At 35.1% G+C, this 22,258-nt stretch overlaps 1 protein-coding gene across 1 annotated transcript; it reads left to right on the top strand.

Annotated features, from left to right (window-relative positions):
* The first annotated feature begins 1,412 nt into the window (after positions 1-1,412).
* LOC149786627 (cyclic GMP-AMP synthase-like) lies at positions 1,413-21,857 on the top strand. Its single transcript, XM_089978235.1, has 5 exons — positions 1,413-2,455; positions 16,811-17,927; positions 18,629-18,878; positions 19,675-19,887; positions 21,342-21,857. Exons 2-5 carry the CDS (start codon positions 16,851-16,853, stop codon positions 21,764-21,766), a joined length of 1,965 nt encoding a protein of 654 aa, XP_089834361.1. The 5' UTR covers positions 1,413-2,455; positions 16,811-16,850; the 3' UTR covers positions 21,767-21,857.
* The last annotated feature ends 401 nt before the right edge of the window (positions 21,858-22,258 follow it).

The following is a 22,258-nucleotide window of genomic DNA, read 5'->3' as shown; positions in this document are numbered from 1 at the left end:
CTCTCAACCCCACTTTAAAATTCCGCCTTTTATTTTTCGTCTGCAAGGTACATTTATTTTCAATGTTGTGCCAGAATCGTTTCTTTGGTCAATATTTCTAGATTTACCCTCACAATGACATAGCTAATTCTTCTGGGTATTTTGCTAAAGCCTTCTATTGTTCTGTGATTATGTTAGGATCCATATACATACATACATACATACATACATACATATATATATATATATATATATATATATATATATATATATATATATATATATATATATATATATATATATACAGTTTCTTGCCTGATTTAAAATATTTCCTGGAGAAAGTCAGAGAGGTGTAAATGTACAAACTCTTTGATGTATTTAGACTCTTTTTTGAATGATTTGTTTAATTGTTCCATATGTATCAACTCTCATGTTAATGAATATAGTCATCCATGAGTTTGACCTGTTTCTATTCTGACGGTGGATTCAAATAAAGCCATGTCAATTAATGTTAGACTGGTTCAGTGTTTAGCTAAATTTAATTTGGTTAAACGTTAATAGCTTTCTGGTTAATTTTAAGTCAAATGCTTTCATATTCTAGTCTATAGGTGTTGCTTGAAATTTACCATGACAGATGATGTTTTCCCTAAAGAATTTGACAAGTACTCATTGGTTGCCTTTTCCAGCAAATCATTAAATTTCCTGCTGATGCCCATGTAACTATACTTTTACTAGGGCTTATTTATTTATTTGAAACTTTCTGAGAATGTATGGTGTATGTCGTCTCTCTTTTGTATTGTTCCTTCATATGCGTAATTTGAGAAGACATCTGTGCTTGTATCCATTGTTGCGGTTATATAGAACTTTGTTATATGAATTTCTTTTCGTAGTGTTTGAATATCGTCACGGTAGATTGTTAACATTAAGATTCTTCACGGTTTACGTCCCCTTAAACTTTTTTTCCTTCTTCTCGGCCTGTTCAATTTTCTCCCACATTAGTTGATATTTAAATAGTAAATTGTACTCTCAATATCGCAATAAAAATGTATATAATTATGCTGTTCTTTGTCAGCCACTCTAAATGTCATCAACCATTGTCAGCCACTGTAAACGGTATTAAACATTGTCAGCCACTGTACACGGTATTAAAACCTTGTCAGCCACTGTAAACGGTATTAAACATTATCAGCACGAGGGCATCGATCTGGAATGAAAATTTTATTTCAGAAATTCACAGCATTGGTCCAATATTTTCAAACGTATTCATGATCTCAAAATGAGGTCACATTTTGTCAATGGTATGACTGATATGAAGATGGCTACTGAATACACTTATTCACCGTGTGTTGTTTTAAATAAAACGTAGTTTTCCATAGATTATAATTGTAGAACCTTGGTAAATCAGCCCCGTAAAGATTAAAAAATCTTGGAATTGTACTGTGAATTTAGACAAACAGAATAGTGTGTATGTATTTGCTAACTGACACCACTACTATTTCAAGTGTTCAACTAGTTAGCTAATTCCATGTTCTATAAAAGAGCGGGTCAGCAATTTTAAAGCGTCACCACACGTAATTAAGTCGTCACGCTGAAGTAAGTGTGAAAAGATATACACTCTGTATGAATCTAAAAACCACAAGTTCTAAACTATTCACTGTCGATTTGTTTTCATAGATTTAAGAAGGGAACAAACGAGTCTCTCTCTTAGAGCTTAATCAACCGAATTTCTAAATATTCTACTATAGACATTTTTCAGAAATGTACATCTGACCCAACAGTTACAATCCTTTTTGCTTATTAACCGTAGCTTCGACATAATCAGCTAGGGAGCCTCGGATGGCTGAGTGGTCCAAGAGCGATCGCATAGACCGATCAATTCCATCTCGCCTCTGTCCGTGTGGGTTCCAAACTTGGGATCGGCCAATGTCGATATGAGAGAAAGACTCCCAGTATCATCCCGTGGGTCGATGTCTTTACCGGGGTCATCTCTATCAGTTGTACCGGTGGCCATTCCAAACCTATCTTGCACTGAAATATGCTGTTCAACCCAAAAGTACAAACAACAAGAAGATACTGTATCTCTGTTCGTTTACGTAGATTTACAAATAAGGTAAAATTCCGATCCTCGTGTCGTTAATATACTCACTTTCGAAACTGTAAGTTAAATACACGGTTACGATGTCTGGTTTCAATTGGTAAAAATAATAATTTCGCTAGGCAGTCCAGCATTGAAAAATAGGCCCGCATGTATTACTTCTGTAGTACTGGTTCTACCTTTGCAAAGTGAAAGTAGAATGAAAGTACAGGATAAAGTTCCTTCTCTGAACTAAGGTACGACACATCGTCATTTTCAGAAATGATGATCTGTGATTAGTACTAAACGAGATAATTGAGACAATTAGACATCAGTAGGAAAGAAGATTGTGACTGAGACGAGATCAGTGGCGAATACAGCATTGTCGTCTGCATATAATTTGTAAGTATTGCGCTTTTTGTTTTCTTCACCTTTCCATTCGAAAAACATTTGCATCATAATAAACATGTTATATATATATTTCTTGTCCGCCTGCAAGTTGATACAATCGTTTATACGTCTGATACTTAACATTAAGGGTACATACAACGGTCAGGTCGAGTAAAAGTGTAAAGAACATAGACCCTGATCTGCCGTCGCATAATGTTCCTGCAGATCAGATTAATTTTTTCTTGTTCTACTGATTACTGCTAAGAAGACCAAGATCTGCTTACGTACAGTCGGTATCGGGGAGGGGGAGGGGGTCTAAGGCGCAAGCCTTTACACATCACAGACAATGTGATAATTATTTTTTTATGATACGAATACAATGGGATGAGATAGATGAATTATCTATACAACAAAATTAAATTGTTATTGCTGATCTAAAGTAGTAAAACATACATTGTAGGCTAACCCGTAGCAAGATTCTATTTATAAGCCTTTCCATAACCGGTTCAACAGAACAAACCACGATACAAGTCTATGCATGCGAAGTTAACACTTTATAAATAGGATAGTCCTACATAATCAGCATATGTATTCCATCCTTCAACTTTAATACTGCTATGCTATTTTATTCATGTGTTTACCTGCATTATTCAATGTGTTAATTCATAGATCGCTACATAGATCAACAGCGAAGAAATCAAGTGCACTAATAAAACGTCATGTATGCAACAACTTCGTGCTCATTTCGCACGTTCTCTATAAAAGCAACGAATATTCATCGGGGTATTTAAATATTTACCCAGTTTGTAAGTGCTGTTTTGCTACCGATTTAGATTAAAAATGTATCAAGTACTTTTAGGGCCCATCAGATCGGATATCTGTTTGAAGGCAGCAACAATGACAACCTACATGATCGACATATATCGGATATTCAATACTTGACAGGGATTCGTTTCGCGTACCTATTGATGTTATTTACCGTAATACACTTTCAAACTGCACACACTGATATAGTAATCGTTCATTATTTCGAAAACGCAAGTTGAAAATTTAAAAAGAGAATGACCAACTAAGAATGTTCTAGTTTCCGAACGAAAACACTCATGACACAACTAAATCTATCTAAACAGAGCCCACATTGCTAATAACGAGTTTTCTAATACAAGTATGAGTATCTCCGTTCCTTTCCCTTATCTACAATTATATTTATAAATGTCATGCATATAATTACATAAATATAAAGCAATATAACGCAAATTGTTAAATATACATTTATTGGGATGAGGTCGGATATGGTTTGATGGTGGTGGTGGGTGAGGCTGGTTGCTACCTAATAAATGCCATAAGTTCTAAATGTTAGCTTTTACTTGCTTTTTTGATATTTATTACCGCGAATGATTTCTTTACCTGAAGATTTTATGAATTTTTAATATATATGTTTGACCAGCTTGACATTTGCTGGCATTATAAAGTATGCGATGATGTGCCTAAACACTATACATATATCATTACGGTGTATGAGGAGTTCGTTGGCATGGAAATCCTAATCCAATTGTTTTTAAACATCATTCTTCTTAATTTATTTAAGGTTTGCCAATTCTAGGAGGCTTGGTAAACTTTTTGACCAATTTTTAAATTTCTTCTGTTCAATCTTTGAAAAAACGTATCTTAACACTCTTTTAAAGTACTTTTCATAAAAGTCCTCCATGATCACTGGGCAACGTAAGCATCTGGTTTTGAGATTTTGTAGTAGCATTCTTAGTTCCCCATTTCCTTTGCTCGATGTTTTCATGGATAATCAAGGGCAACTAGACACATAGACGTCGACACTTGGGCTAGTTAAATTGTGTCGGGATCTGGGCCACTTGATATTTTACCTTCATCATATGTCACGTTTCCTCGCTACTTGATCTTTCAGCTTTGACCGTAACCACCGAACGTTACCCTGGACACGGGACCTTACATGAATACATGGGCCAAATAAGTCTCTGTTCCTAAAACCTTAGGTCACTTGTCTCATAATTGTTACTGCTTCCTAGACACCTACTATCTGGCTTCTTTCCTGGGCGACAGTTCTTGAATGAGTTGAGATACATTATGCATTTTAGCGATATTTAAACAGAGAATATCAGGAACAATACAATTAGGTGCCGAAAAAGCATTTTAAAGAAGAAAATGTCAAGGAATTATTGGAGAAAGCAAATATTGAATACTTTTCATCACTCACTTGGACTAAAACGTGCCTGTAGTACAAATAATGATTCCAGCTCTTTCAGGCCATTAATTTAAGAAAGCAAAGAAGTACATAGATCTAGAGCATGGATTAACTAATTTTCCTGTCTTACAACATATTTTCATGGAAGGCCTAAATATAAATTAGATGAGAAAATCAGGATCTCAATCTATAGTTGTTGTACTAGCAGCCGCGCTAACTTACGTAGTAGAGATTGGACTTGTAGACCAAGGGTTGCCGGTTCTATACCTGCTCAAGCCATACACTGTCGTCTGCCTGGGTGCAACTTAGCTCTCATAACCTCAGCATGATATAATGTTTTAAGTTCAGTTAAAAGCAAACAATAAACATGATTTCTAAAAACAAGAATATTCTTCCTCTGACAGAGGAGAGTTTTATCATTAGATTACTAATTTCAAGACACTTTTCAAGTCCCGTCCCATCAATACCTGATTATTAGTCCTAAAACTCGCCATAACAGTTTTGCGTAAAAATGTATACTATATGTAGGCAATAATATGTTGTCCATGTTAACTATTACGTCTATCGATGAAATGGAGCATGAAAAAGCTCATTATCACTAATAAAGAGATTATGTAAAATGATGAAATTACAATGGCGTTCTACGGAAAGAGACGAGAGAATCAGAATATTTTACGTCTCGGGACTTATGCTATGGTACAAGGCAATGTAATACGCAAGAACCGTTCACTATTCTAAATATAAATTTATTTCCTTAAATTATCAAACCAAACAAAATGTAAGAATTAAAAATAATTTACAGTGTATGAATTCCGAGAATATTATCCTATTTCGAACTCTCAATTTCACATCAATCCGGAAAGTATACAAAGGTGTTCCCAATGAAGGTTATAATGTCTCCATTTGCTATCATGCTATCACCACTGAGGAATCACAGTTCTAAATCCAAAGGTTCTTACTTCAAGGTAATCCCGATAGAGTAGAATATCACTAAAATATATTAAAAAGATTCATTCCACCTTCACCCGACTCTATTTTTTAAATACACGAGTCCTTGAACAATTTCACATAATCCTCCACTCTGCAATTCCAACGAACAACTAAAATTATATCGCGATTTCCTATCTCATCTTTTTCAAAAATGGCCAAAAAGAATTGAGGAATCATAATGTGGTGATTGAATTATCTGACATATCCTCTATGTGTGCAACAAATAAACAAAATCGTAATCACTAAAAGATTATGAAACATTTAAGTCTTTAAATTGTGAAATAATTAATGGTCATGCGGTGACTTTCTCAAATTACTGAGCCGATCAACAACTAGTGTGTGCATGATATCTCTACATGGCAAAGGTTTTCCAAATATCACGCTATGTTTTCATGACCTATATTCAAATAATGTACTTAGACCGAAATAGCTGTTGACTTGACCATGGCATCAACCCTGATTTATGGATGATATTTTACACGTATTGTACATTTACTTTAGCAATAACACAAGACAGCTACTGAAGTTAAGAAAAACATGAAAATCGTAAGCTCACATCACTTAAATGAAACTACATTATAAATTAATATATTTTACAGATATTCGCAAAATACAATCAACTAAACATTTCAAAACAATGTGGAAAAGTAATTAAAAACGACGATCATATCATAAAGAATTAATGTCACACAAATGTATAGTTGGAAAATCCCCGAAACACTATACACATTTTATACAGAAATTATAATTTTATAAGATGGTATTGTGTAAATGACATAACATTCTCTTAATACAAAATAGTATTCAACCAATAGCTAGTATTACTAATGTCATGTTCAATACACCATGGATAATAAAAGCTGCAAGACGCATACTAACAGGACTAAACCCTTAAGTGTAATTTAATTTATTATTATATCCTAATATTTACTTTAACATTTATCTGGATACGATAGTTTTCTGATTACTAAATACATGTAAAATGATGCAGATACGGAGTTGTCAATAATAGCAAAATGATGATCAAAATATCGGCGTCTACTATAGATTTTATTCTGGATCGGTTTCGGAAAGAAATTCCCTGCTAGGGCTTTTGATAAAAGAACATCAAGATTTCTAGATACTTACATGCTTTTGAGGCACCCACTAGGACACCATGCTAAAAATCTAAGCGATGAAAATTCAGATACAAATATCAAAAGAAAGCAGACAATAGGTACATATTTTATAATATTCAATGGGCTTAGCGTATACAGTGAAACGTACTCAAGAAGCAAATAATGAATTTTGGAAACCAGTTTTTTGAGATATGATTTCATTTTAAAGAGTTTAGAATTGAACTACCACAAATCTAGAAAAATTATTTTCAAACCCGCCGAATCAGGGTTTTGCGCAAAGGATTACAAATATGTAAAAGATGTTGGAAAACATTTCAAAATTAATTTTCTTGGAGATATTCATGGCTACTTCTTAAAGAAAGTTACTTTAATACTATGTGATATTTATGAAGTATTAACAGACAGGATAATATTAGCTTAAAACCTACGAAGATATCCTGAGCCAAACCAATTTATGATAGGTTTAAGTGGCTAGCAGTAAGTTGCTGATCAAAGACGTTCAAGATATTAAGACAAAATAACCAGTGCGGTAGATAAATGTAACTTTTAATGACCAATATACATTTTCTATATATTAGGGTTGTAAAAGACAACTTGTATAATTATATGGAATAAAATATACAGTATTATGCCACACTGGATTACAAAAGGTGGCCTTTGTTGAATACCATTAACTATCAAGAAAGGATATTGATTGTTTAAAAACGAGATGAAAGGCATGCAAATGCATACGTTGTATGGTCTTTACAAGTAAATTATATACTTTTAGAACCGATACAATTGAAATATAGTATGCAAGGATATTACAACACTTTTATTAAACGAAATATAGTAGTCATGAAAATGTTGCAGTCATTCAGTTTAATCATAACACTACAGAAAGAAATGAATAAATCCTCTGTCAAGATTACTCTAAGATGATTTACAACGGATATAGTTGATTCTCCCTTAACTTTTACATCAAATTATAAGAACAAAAATGGTCTCGGAGAACTAGCACATTTTATTCGAACCTATGAAGTATAATGTGCAGATGTGGTTTTATTTTGGTTTCTTTTTTGGGGTTGGGTGGAGGATTGTTGTTGTTATACTACTTGGATCGTGTGTAATACAGCGATGTATTCGATTAAGATTCTTAAAGCACTCTGATATGTTTCCTGTTTGTTTCTATTTCTAAATATTATCGTCCTATTTATTTAATTCATTTTTTAAAATTATTTTAAATATATTTCTGCTAATCAGTACTAGTCAGGCTAAAACCTAGTAAGGCACAATCCATGCTTCCCATTTCGTTGGCTCAATCTGAAATAAATGTGTGAACAATATGAACACTGGCAACAAATACAGGTGGAATAAAAGGAAATTCGTACGTTAATTGTTCATCAGGTTCCTAGGCTTTTCCAAATGATATTATCCTCTGTAGGAGAAAAGCATTATTCAAATTACTTAAATACTGGGTAAAATAATTAATTTATCATTTAGCTTTGTTCTACGCCCATTGAATGCATCATTACTGCATATTCACAGTCCGTCTGTATTTCTACAATTGTCTTTTATTATGTCTATCTTGTAATCGAGAAAAATAACTTGTTTCTCGTGCCTTTCCAGTATTTAATAAATCCAAAATCTGTTAACTTTCGATCGAATGTAAAGCATAGTTAGTTAATTTTGCCTTCTACTGAAACAAAAACATATCCTTGTGTATCACCAAAATGAAATATTTATATATTCTCAGGTATTAAATTTTATACCTGCGTTCAATCTAGTTAGATTCCATAAGTTGTAGCTGTTGTTTATTGTGCTGTGAGACAAGATAATAATTACAACAAAAAGTCTGAGATATTGTGTAGTCTTCAGTTCTAGAATAAGAATATCGTTCTTTTGTTGTTTAATCTATAATAAAACCCCACGGTATAACGAAAATGATAACGTAGTAGACTTCCAGGTAGCTCATAATCAGATTTACATAATGCTGCATTATAAACAATCAACTATTTCTTAATTCTTTAAATTTTAAGAGTCTTACTCCCCCAGGTAGGTCTCATTTACCCAGATTTATCGATTACATTATATCCATAAACCTTAGACAATATAGAACGTAAACGACCTCTCCAGATCCACTGTAGATACGACCAGTAATTATGTCCCCCGAAGCATATTATATTACCGATCATAGGACTGTATTAAACCAGTTAGCAAATGACCGTTTAGTTTGGTATTCGTTGAGGAACACAATCCTCAGAATAACAATATATACCTCCGCGTGCCTATTTCAGTCTCACAGAGGAAACGGCACCTGTTACGCAGAGTTGTCCTCGATAAAAGTTCAACTTCATACCGCCAACATATATAGATCTGTCATCAAAAAGTGGGAGAGCCAGTCGATAATGTAGATTTCTCTTTTCGTTGGCACACCGTGTGGAGTATAATATGTGTTTGTGAAACAGAGCGATTAATTTTATGAGATTTTTATGTGGACGTGGCCCAGTTGTTGAGCACACTGCGCGCCAATGTGGTACCATCTTTCTGGTTCGAATTAACACGAGGTAAAAACTGTTTTTCCTTATTAAGTAAAGAGACGGTTATATTCGGTTTGCTTGGACCTACATGAAAGCGACATTAACATTGCTGATAAACATCATAACAAATTGCACCCGGATCTCATGCTTGAAGAGTTCGAAGATATGTAAACAAGGACATGACAGTGGTCATTATACACTGCTGTCCGAATACAGATTTGTCACACACTTCAGCAATACATCATCAAATCCATCATGGACGTAAAAGTACTCCTGCCATTTGCACGTGTAATCGATCACTTCAGAGCAATATTGTCATGCGAGTACAACCAGATAAATTATTCACGACAGCGAGCCCAGTAGTTGAAAAGTTTGAAAAGCGAACTACTGACTATCTGGATTATGCAGATCGAAAATGGTAAATATGATTAACAATGAACATCAGAACAACGATTTATATATTGACTTTGTAAAATGGATATAATAAACAATTGTGACATCGTTATGATTTACGGCGATATAGTAGTTTTCGGACGCACACACAACGAATATGTCACAAATTTCAGAATTGTTCTCATACGTTCCTTCGAAAAGGAATCAGGTTAAATGAGGAACCCTATAAATAGGTGTCACTGACTTAGTACATCCAGCACACTGTGTCAGCAGAGGATCTTAAGCCAGAACCTTTCGAGAGTAGCCGTGGTCAGAGAAATGGAAGCATTTTGTAACCACTCGGTGTTAGAAACAATTACTGGCATAGGATACTACTTGTCTACATTTGCGCCAAATTTGGCATCGGGTATCTGTCCATTTAGACAACCGTTAGCGAAAGACGTAGAATTGTCTTGGGGCTCTCAGTAAATAACTGCATTTCAAACGGTCAATGCCATAATTACTATATGCCAGGAAGCTGTTCCATTCTGTTTTGACCCTAATAAACCATTGACTTTGCAAGTTGACGCTTTGAAATATAGGCTTGGTGCCATTCTAATGCATGAAGATACACCCGTTGCTTACGCATCAAACTCCGTGACCCCTACTGAAGATAAGTATGGTCAGATAGTGATAGATATGATCATTATACTGTTAGATTGCTTAAGGTTCCATTAATATGTCTACGCAAAAAAGGTACACATTCAAACTGTTCACCTTCAATTTGAGTCTATAATGATAAAGTTGTCTATGTAGCCCCATCGCGACTACAATGCATGCATTTGCAACTGCAAAGTTCTAACTTTGAGGAAAAACGTTACCAGGACAGAACATACCTGTAGCAGATACGATATCCGGAATGTTCTTATCTGATACACATTCCAACTTATCTGAAGGTATATATATAAACATGTCCATATGGTGTTATAAGCATTATCTGTATCTGATCATAAGATGGAATAAATCAAATCCGTCACTGAACGAGAACTCCAGGTGTGAATAATGAGAAATATTATAATTGAAGGTTGGTATTAAAAGCTGTCAATTAGAAGATAATTCACTGTTGGAATTACAGATACATTCATATTTATACGGTTTAAAAATCTTGCAAGGTCAAAAAAGGTTAGTCTACAACATCTCAGGCATCAAAAGCTTGTATCTGTACATTCAGGTCATTTAGGTATTGAGAAGTGTCTGAAAAGAGCAAGATATGGCTTGTTTTGGCCAAGAATCTCAGTTGACATTTCCGATTTAGCTTATAATGCTATATCTGCTTAGAGCGCAGAAATCCTAACTAAACGGAATCCCTCATCGCCAATGACTGCTCCGAAAACCCATGGCAATAAGTCTCCACGGACCTATTCACATGGAATAATAAATAGTGGATTATTGTAGTAGATTATTTCAGTCGCAGCTTCGAAGTTAAGGCACTAACATGCTCAGAACATTGCACTGTTATCGAGCACATGAATATCATATTCGCAATTCTGGAAGTCGTAGACAGCGATAATCAAACTTGCTATTTTTTCCGCGGTGTTCGCATTGTTCGTGAAAGACATGGATTTGAAAAATATTACATCGAGTCCACATTCCTTGTGTCACGTTGTGTGAGAAAATTTGTTAACAATTCCTGCCTCATATTTAAAAATGTCTTCTCATATAATTCGTAATTCATAGAACTTTGGGTAACGTTAATACATGTTATATAATATTACGACTTTAGACCGATTCTGAAACAAAGAAACTACCTTAATAATTGTGTTACGGTCCAATTCGCGGTTACTACGAAGATAACCTTGCCACGGAGGTGAGAAATTCTGTTTTGTAATTAGTAGTGACGCCACCGGTGGACTTAGGCTTACAGACCGGAAACCTGACATTATAACACATCAGTGATTCTACTCCGGACAGTTTTCAGAGAGACCACTAGTTTCCAATCAGACCTAAGATAGTCAAATTTTGAGGCTCGTGTCTCACCCAGGCACACATTATTCTGTTACATTCATTGTGAATAGATAAGTGCATGCATGGAAATTGGCGAGAGAAGACGTATGGAAGTTGGGAGACACTAGACTGAGCTCCGACTGCCAAAGTTGTGCGGTCCTTAAAAGGCTGGAAGGGAAAAAGGAAAAAGACTTCTGATAACGTTTTTCGAGTGGGATACGAAGCCACCCGAAGATTACGGAGAAGAAAACGAGAAGAGCAAGTGGAATGAAGCAAATGTGTGAAGGAGCCGGGCCGTGAAACGAAAACAAGGGTACCGGAAATACCGACAAGGCGGCCGGGAAAAAGGAAACAGGAGTACCGGAAGCACCGACAAAGGAATACAAGGCGGAAGTTACAGATGAGTAACATATAAGGGATATGTGAAGGAAACGCTCTCGTCTTTAATAACACGTGATGAAATTGGCGATTTGAGTAGGCATTCCATTGATTGGAAGCAATTGCATTCAAAAATTGTCCTGTAATTGTATAATACCGATATATAGTTTATTAAATTGATATACATTTCACCTTATTATTTTTATATTTTGTACACCTAGACCGTCGGCTTTGTTGACTAAGGGGTATGACTTAACGTTTAAAATTTCTGTCCTTCTCCGGGGTAAGTAATAATTCCGTAAGGGGCATGTGACACCCTGAATCGAAGTCCTAACAAAGAAAACAGAAAATGCTGTATATAAAAACAAATAGCATAAGTTGAGAACCGCCTATACTCATATTAGAGTACCGAGCCACTGGTACTGTTGCTATTGAGTTCTCACCAGCGCAATTCTCCCAACAACGTTGCAAAATTTAATTGCCAAAACAGCGATTACCACAGAGGTAAAAAACAAAAACATTACACTTTGTAAGAAGTAAGCAAATGCTATTATGATAAACAATCAAAGCCCTTAAAAAACTTAAGGGAGGGGAATAAACCAGAGGTCAATTGAAAGGTCGCGACTGGAAACCTGCCGTTGTGACAAGAAAATCAACAAAAGATCATATTCAGTTCGCACCAAAAGATGGTACCATTTGAAAAAAAGTGAAACACCTCTCCTGCAATATAACGTAAAAGCGCCCTTCCTTGAGGCTGACAGCACACTGTGTACAGCTGCCTCATTCCCTGCAAACACCAGCATATCATTTTCACATCAGTGGAACATCAATGTATCAGCCAAAGTACACGCGAATCAGATGTAACAATCCAACAATACTATCACCAAAGCAGATATCATTCACGCTCTGGAAAACTAGCAAATCCAAAGAGAATAGTGTCAATTTGATATCAGTTCATAAACACTGGACATATCCGTGATAACAAATAGTTTTTAAGCACTGTACTCACATATCAGTGACACTCAACTAATAGAACAGTCATTGGTGTAGATCAATTTATTGATGTGTTGTTTATGCTTAGAGAATATTCATTGGGGTAGAGCAAATGTATGGTTGTGTTGTTAAACACAGCCAGTAATTAAAGATGTAGACCAGCATTGTTGATTAAATAGCAATCAAACAAGAAATAGGATCTTTGAAGCTTTTACAAAACATTATATGTCCGTCCCAGGGATTTGTTCTTTGATTATTGTAATCATTACTCTTAAAGACCCGCTTGAAATAATATATTAGTTTTAATGGCTATTGTTTAATTTACACAGTTTATTCAAGGTTTAATTAGGCCATTTCTTTATAAGAGAGATGTAACACTATACATGTGTATAATTGAACCTATATGCATGAGTCAAAATTTGACTGCTGCTATCTCTATGATTGTACCCTGTTGCTAGTATTCAGTGTTAAGACCTCACAGTAGTCACCTGTATGTTTTAAAGGCATATATATGATTAGAATATTTCTCATCTTTATGTTTTAATCCAATAGCACAACTTAAGTCTCCACTTGGCAATTATATTTACACCACGGCCCACCATTGTCTCAGTGGCAATGATGCATGCAACATTATTAATACCATTGGAGTATTTGTATCTGTGCAGCAAATCATTCTGTTCGTTAAGTTCAGTGCGTTGCTGCGGTTAAGCAGAGTTGAGTGTATCACGTGGGTACTCGTGTGTCGAGCGTGACTGTCAATGACACACACATATTCATTATTGTTTTCACGATTCTCACGGGATAATTCTCTGGTCAACTCTACGAATCATAAACCAGTACGAAAATGGTTGTAAATATATCTCTTACGTGAAAACATGTTTCTCTTTTGAATTATATGCAAAGTCGACTTCTTTCTGATAGGTCTTTCATAGTTATGGCAAAATGGATTAGATTTCACTTCTCAATAGGCATCATAGTACGTTGAAATAAATACTAAATATCAGAGGGATATAATTTGTCAGAGATATGAAAATTACCATCCACCATCATTTCAAAATATATCACGCAGTGAATTGTCAGTGAAGCTTGTTTGTCAACGTCAGCGCAAATGGCATTGCGGCACTGCGTACATAAGTCAGTTGTGATTGCAATATACTGAGATATTGGATCAGGCAAATAAGATGGTATCCGTTAGATCTGTTTTCACAAATGAAACTAAAACGTCGCTTGATCTAGTTCGTTGTTACCCTTGCCGTATCTGATTCGCCGCTCTTGGCTTCAATGGCAACCAGATATTGTTCAGCAGCGTAGCAGCCCCTGCAAGTGCAACTCTGGACACCATGGGTTTTGCTAAAACTCCTTCTAGACTCTATATACGTCACGAAAACTATTACTCTACCAGGTGAAAGCATTTACATGTTTGTCATATTCAGATCTGAGCATAACAAATGGTGTTTGTTTGTCGTCGAACTATTTTTCGTAGCCACTTCACCGTCACTGGAGGGCTCGCTCACGACTGCAATTCTGTTGTTGTTCATGGTGAGTTCCCTAGTCACTTTGTCACAGGGTTTTAAAATTCAGCGTTATAATGTATCCGGGATGGGTTTCACGGTTACATCAGAGTAACTGAGTTTGACAACTTCATTGATTCTCAGATTTTAAAACATTGACATGATCTGGGAAACTGGTTGACAAGAGGATGATATGGTCTTAGACCGAATACGGATTAAGTAGAAAGATAACAAAGGGGACAGCTGTAAATAAATAAGTAATATCAATGACAGCATACCGCGATTCACTTGATTACAAGGTCGGGAAAACAAAAAAAAAGTATTGATAAAGAGAAGCAAATAGCTATTACAAAGATATGAAAAAAAATATTAATTATTGGTTCTATCTATATAATTCCTATTAGCATTATCACCTTGCTTTTCTCTATGTTGGCTAGTTATTATTGTCGGTTCGTCAAAGTCTACTACATCGGAATTTAGAACAGCATTTACGCCTAATTAAAGTGAATGATGACATTAGTAAATTATATTTAGTATAACATTCAGCATTATCATACATGTTCATCGCCATATCATTGCAAAGTATAGCCTTCTATATAAGATATTATAGATCATTCGACCAAGGATCAATATTAGGGGTTAAAGTTCAAGTAGCAATAAAACATGACCAAGGGCGAAGAGCAATCTCAAATTCCCCGGAAATCGTCAGATATTCATTAGTCGTAAAAGTATGAAACGCATTGGCCTACGTAACCTAGAGCTTTACTTTCAAAACAGGGAGAAGAAAAAGGGGATGGCCAATGTTTTTTTTTTTTTATCTAGAACAATTTGAAGACCAGTGGCATACGGTGCACATGTTTTATACGTGTGATTCAAGATAGTGTTTATATGTTTTTAATTTTTCCTTTTTTAATTTAAAAGGACCAAAATATCCACACAAAAAGGGTCAATATAGCTCAGACGTCCTAGTACTCTTCAATATTATTCTATTCATTTTATTTGAGCGGCAACATGATAGGTTTTCATGAATATATATCAAGTCTTTACAACTAAAATGTTTCATGATTGCTCGAATTCTTCAAGGAAGAAGAAGCAATGGAACACGTTTTCCGTTTTTGTATATGCTCCCGTTCTGTGAGACTGAAGTTTATTGCGTGAATTAAATTAATACACTCTCTGATCATGTACCACCAGGTAAATGACAGGACTTTTTTGGTGGGTTGGTGGGATGTTGTTTATAATGTCATGTCATACTTTGATCCCATATTTAAGGTTCTATACTGCTGTTGCTTTTTCTAATTTATGTACCATATAAAGAAGTCTCACTTCTTCACTTTTTTATTGTAGTGCTAAATGTTACCTTTTCTGGAAGGGCTTATCTTCATAAAAGCGGGTGTTTGAGAATCCTTACTATGATTGATTTTAGAACTTACTTTATAGCCAGTATTGTCTTGAGACGTAGTGAAACCTGATGGACTAATAGAAACACGCCCACTCCACTAAGAGTATTTTTTAAAGTTTGAGAACACATTTCGGATTTTGTCAACCTTGACGATTTTCTCAACTTTCTTCTCCACATATAACAATATACACAATGTATTATTTTAAACCAACTAATTGCTGTTTTACTTTTTATGCTATTTTTATATCTGAGTGAAGTCCCAAGAATGCTAGATGTATTATAAGAAAAGAATGAGCAAACCACGTTGCACAATATTTTCGTTGTTGTCTGGATTTTATAATGACAATCTGTATTTACGTCATATTAAGAGAAATATCACATGAATTTACGTTAAAAGAAATATTATATATGTATCCACTTTTCAATAGCTTTCAAATGATATCTAAGCCAACAAAGTACACATCGTTTCTTCCTTGTACTGGTTTCTTCTAATGTGTCGTTAGAAATAAACAATTTGATAAAATAGAAATCTTGCATTCTTAAAACATTTCAGAAAAATTGAGTAAATGTATCGATTTAATACAGATATGATTGCCCTACCTGTTCTAATTACCGTTAATACAAGTTAGACATCATTGTCGCCATACTTTAATATTTGTCTTATGATAAGAAATGTGTGTATCTAGTATGCATTTTCTATCCTAAGTTTTAATATAAACCTGAAATGTCATGATATTCCAAGACTATGAGAAGATATTAAAGAACACCTGATAGTGACCTCTGACATTGGTTTTCGTTAAGGAGAAATCATTATTTGTGAATCTTTATCAAGTATATGATAGTTTTAGGCTTTGGCTATTTGCAGAATATAAAGTAGCGTGTGTGGTCTCGGGTGAGGAGAAGTAATGGAAAGTAATACAAAGGAAAAGGGATTACAGCCTTGCCGTTATTGTAAACAGGGATTCAAACAACTCTCTAAGCATGTATCGTTCTGTAAGAAAAGGCCTGAAATCGGAGATATGAAGGCATTTGTAAAGCTCCGTGCAGAGAAAGATCACGAGGATCATCACCCGTCGGGACAGACAATGTCAGCTAAAGAAGAAAGGCAGGGTCCAGATGGAGTAAAGGCGAAGGAACAACCGCGTGAGATACGCCATGGATGTGGAAAAAGGTTGATTCATTTGCAAAAGCATAAGTCACGCTGCAAAGGCGTTAAATCGAAGACAGCGGATAGCGAATCGACTCTGTCTGTAGAACAAGACATGGCCATCAAAGTATATGAAAGCAGACCGTCTAAACAATGCGAGGCAGAGGAGGAAAGAGACACCAAGATAGGGATTAAGGATGTACTCACTCAGTTCAGAAAATTGGAATTGCAGCATATGGAACCAACGCCTCAAAGAATGCTTATGGACAAAGCACCATCTATGGAACAAGGTAAAACAAATTGCCCGTCTTGTGGGAAAGGATTCATACATTTGAAAAAGCACATACATGCTTGTAAGGTAAAGCAAAGTTATTCATCTGGATCGACTTCCATTGGTGAACACGACTTACATTCTGGTTCTAGTGATCAGACGCAGCAGAAACAGAATCGATCAAAAGGGTGCAGAAGAAGAGAAAACGTTTTAGAAAGGAGAGATTCCGTAGAATTTTCATCTTCCACCATAGATGAGGACAATGCAAAAGGAAATCACAAGCACCAAAACGATAATAGAGACACTGGCTATTTAAAATCACGAACACCATTGCTTATACCTATATCAATTGATTCAGCTTCTTTGGCAGATATAGCATTTAACGAGGATCCTAAAGCTGCACTGGATACCCTTCAAGCTGGAAACGAAATCGACGAAGTGGAGATTTCAATGGCAGGAGAAGTGGTAAAGGAGATGGAATACTCCTTCCTTCGAAAACTGAATGAATACAATAGTTTCAAATGGACCATACTCCGAACAGGATCGTATTCTGACGAAACAAAGGTGAGATTTATTCCATTACATGAAATGCATATGCACTAATTTTTATGGACTTAAAACCCTCAATAAACGCATATGCAGTTACAAACGCGGAGACCTAAAGAGCTTCACTCGCCAAACTCGAACATATTCTACTCTTGCACTACTGTCATATGTTAATGGTTTTCAGAGAGAAGCATATTAATTGGCACACCTATAACATTACAACTGCAACCTGTAAGGAGACTATTTTTCGTTTTTGTATTGCATATGTCACATTAATACAGGCTGTTTTGTTCTTGTGCCATCCTTTACCGTCTTACCAACTTTCACTGAATTACACCAGATGGTTAATGCTATATTTTGTTCACGTATATAAGGGAGAAAGTTCTGAAACTCTTCTACTCCCGTAGCTTAAGAGTGTGTAAATTAGTATAATGTCCACTGTGGTAAGTTCGGTTGTGCTGTAAAGCGCTCAGTATCGTAGAAGATTAAAAATGAGAGATAGTTAATATGAAAACATTGATGAATAATATTACATGTAATAAAAAGGTTAAGCTGGCATTCATATAACTTGTAACAGGAAGCAATTGAGATGAGATTGTAGATTGTGGCGCGTGTTACACTTAATGGAAATTAGATTTTCATTTTGAAAGAAAAAATGCATTAGACGATACAGTGAAAGTAGTACAGACAACGCAACAAGAGATATAATATTGTTTCAGATCCAATCTGCTAATGAATTTGACTTCATCGTATCTCTTGACATAAAGTGCCGTGTGGAATGCCTAGAGGAGCCGAATACGCTGGGTTATTGTCTTGTTATTCCTATTCTTGAAAGAAATGTTCCTCAGGAGATATCTTCGCTAATGACAGACAAATACCTGGACCCAATCTTAGTTAAAAAAATGGCATTCAGCCTTTTTGACCAAGTGATATGTGATCCGGATTTGCGTAAGGGGCGACGAATAATACGTAAGGACAATAATAGTACTTAATGTAATCTTTTTATATTATTTTGTGTCAGCAAACTAAATATATGTAGATATATGTTGAATCTCTGTAAACAAACATACACAAATTACCAAATACCAGATATAACACAATTATGCAAGACTTAATAAGGAATGACAATAGTTTAGACTTAATAAATGTTTATTATGAAATAAAAAGTATCAATATAATTGTCACGAACAATTCTATTTTATTACATTGATATGAACTACCTAACTAAAAACATATTCTCCTCCTACGATAAATAATTGTAAATGCAAATTTTGGCCTTCATACATGATACCACAATATGAATCTTTCCCTTCCTTGCATATTCAGTACTATGAAATAAACATGTTCTCTCCATCTCTGCCTCGCGTCTGAAAATTGAAAGTTTAAACTTTGACGCTGCTAAGCTGGCTAGCTAATTGTGTCTTTATTTTACAATGTTATAATCAAAACCAATTATTATGATTCAATACACATTGGAACTTAGCTCTGATTTCAAACATATTAAAATCTTTACTTGTCACACATGTGGAGTTAAATGAAACGTGCTTCTTGACATCCAGTCCAAATGACGGTGTTTAAATATTATGATGTGACAATTTCAGGTCTTCTACACTGATGCCTAGACCGATATGTGTCGATATACACGACAGAAACAATAGTTCATGTGGACTAAATATGCTTGCAAACATGTATGCAAAATAGGGAAGAGATTATTTTATGTTACCTTCATCAAAATTGGGTAATTAAAGCATGGTTTTATCTATAGGACAACACAGAGCAGATGGAAGCCCAGCATACACTATTACGTGTTCAAGCGGTGGAGGCAAACAGTATGATATTGATTTGGTTCCTGCCATCCATTTTGACGGCTGGCTACAGATAGCAGCAATCAAGGATTGGCAGCCGAGATGGCGACAGAGACACAGTCTAAAAGAATTAAAGAAGGATTTTTTCGCTGTTGCGAGAGAGAATCCAAATGGTAAGGTTTCTGTGCCCTTATATCCCTTCGAAATGTTTCCGTACTTTATCCCTCCTCTTCTTGTATTCGGTGATGAAGATGATGATGTTCGTTATTCACTGCCGACCTTTAAGCTGCATTCACTTCCACGGCCAATACTAAATGTTTCTATGAAAAATGTATACTTTTATGATTACAACAATCGGAAATGATGATTATACCACCAAAATCATCCTATTTTTTCCCGCTTGGCTTTTTTGATGTTTAAGAAATACAGCTATGCAAACGGGAAACATTATTGTTTACAGTAAATCAGATTGAGGTTCTGAAAACTAGATCCTTATCCCCGATTGTCAAGGTGCACACTGCACAAGTGATTGCTTAGGTTAGGTTGTGCCTAATATGTAATAAACGCACGATATAATGTAACTTCATGTACATCAAATGAGGAATCTACAGGAAGTGAATGTAAGGGACGGTGCTCTTTTGCCCGACATCAAATTTATTCAATTATATGAACAATCTATACTGATAATTTTAAATAATTTCTTTGAGTAGATAAAAGACTTGGTGAGAAGGGTGTTAATCAAACATATATTGAAGAGATTGCACAGCAATCAACAAACAGTCCTTGCTCTTCGGCATATCATACACTCTCTCAAACTTTGCGACGTTGAACGTGCACTCATTGAACCGTTTTGAGGTTGAAAAGGTGGAAATATGTCAAACTTAATAGTTATAGGACACTGGTGCAATTAGAGCACGTATTCCACACTTGGGTTTGTAAACCCTCGAGTTAATTAGGTGTTTGCTGTGAATCGTTTTTTGCTGACCTTTCAGTCTATTTATTTAAAAAGTGATCCATGCGTGACTAACACGCTGAACATCAAATTGGTATATGTACATGTAAACACGTCTGACTGGCAGTACACATGGTCCCTCGAAGTTCCAATTTCATTTTCGTCCTTTTATTGCTTATATTTGCTACATAATGCTCATTATTCATCATGGGGAGAGTCATACATTCACGTCATAACATTATCTCAGTTTGCATAAAGATTTGCGAAGGAGCGCAGTGTTATGTATACTTTTGAATGTAGCAGTGTGTAATATTGCTCTTAGAAAAATGCAATCTCGCACTAATGTTTCCAAATGTCTCGGCCACATTTCGTAAAGTCTTATTCTGTGGAAACCATATTATTCTCTCATCGAACAACTTAAATATTCTCTTAGTTTAACTTAGCGCATTCCAAGTTACCACACACTGTAAGGTTTCTGTCTTGAAGTGTTTTAGAAAGATGGTAAGGGGTCAATGATGAGTTTATGGATAACGCATTTCCTCGCTAAAATTATTGTGGTATTTTAGGGAACAATGATATCGAAAGCCAGAATCAGATTAAATATTTGGTAAATACGTCATCTACCTGCCAAAGTAAATGATTTAAATCAAATCATTTGCTTTCTCATGTTTATAGTCAAGACCTTGCAACAACGGGACTTACTCTGGCGACTGTCATTTTCAAGGACGGAGAAGATGTTATGGTTGAGCGCAGACAGTAACGGCTCAATGCCTACTTGCCGAAAACATATTCTAAAGATCCTAAAACGTATTCTGCAGGACTGTAAGGATGGTAACGCAGCAGTCATGCATCATCTCTCCTCTTTCCACCTACGTACTTTTATGCTACATCAATACGACCAAAGACCATATGATAACGACTGGCTGGAAAAGGAAAAAAGAAAGTGTCTTCATGTATGTATGGTTGAACTCAAACAGATTTTGAACAGCAGATACATGAGCAATTATTATGTCCGTGGTCATAATATCTTACAAAACTTGGAAGACGACGAGATACGGATTTTCACTGGGGCTCTTGTCAGAGCTAGTGCTACCTACTAATGCGAAAACTCAATTCAAGTATTATGTCGATAGAGTGTCGAATAACATCGTTATTCCATATATATATATATATATATATATATATATATATATATATATATATATATATATATATATATATATAGATAGATAGATAGATAGATAGATAGATAGATAGATATACATATATATAGAGAGACAGAGACAGATATATATATATATATATATATATATATATATATATATATATATATATATATATATATATAATATAATACATAAGTTTTGATACGACAAACATATTTTTATTAATTTGTACTTTGCAAAACATTGACTGGTATTATTGCATCAAACATTCACAAACAATGTGTCCTTTGTTACAATGAAAAATAATATACCTTTCCTTTATGATTAGAACTTTTGATCTGATAATCCATGCTGAAGAAAGAGCCAATAAAATGCAATGAATTATGGAGGTCATGATGATTTTTATTTAATCATGAATCCTTAATT

The sequence above is a fragment of the Sinohyriopsis cumingii genome, chromosome 12, assembly GCF_028554795.1.
Source record: "Sinohyriopsis cumingii isolate HCF-2022 chromosome 12, ASM2855479v2, whole genome shotgun sequence".
In the NCBI taxonomy this organism is placed as follows: Eukaryota; Metazoa; Mollusca; class Bivalvia; order Unionida; family Unionidae; genus Sinohyriopsis; species Sinohyriopsis cumingii.
This window is presented reverse-complemented; position numbering and strand designations above follow the sequence as displayed.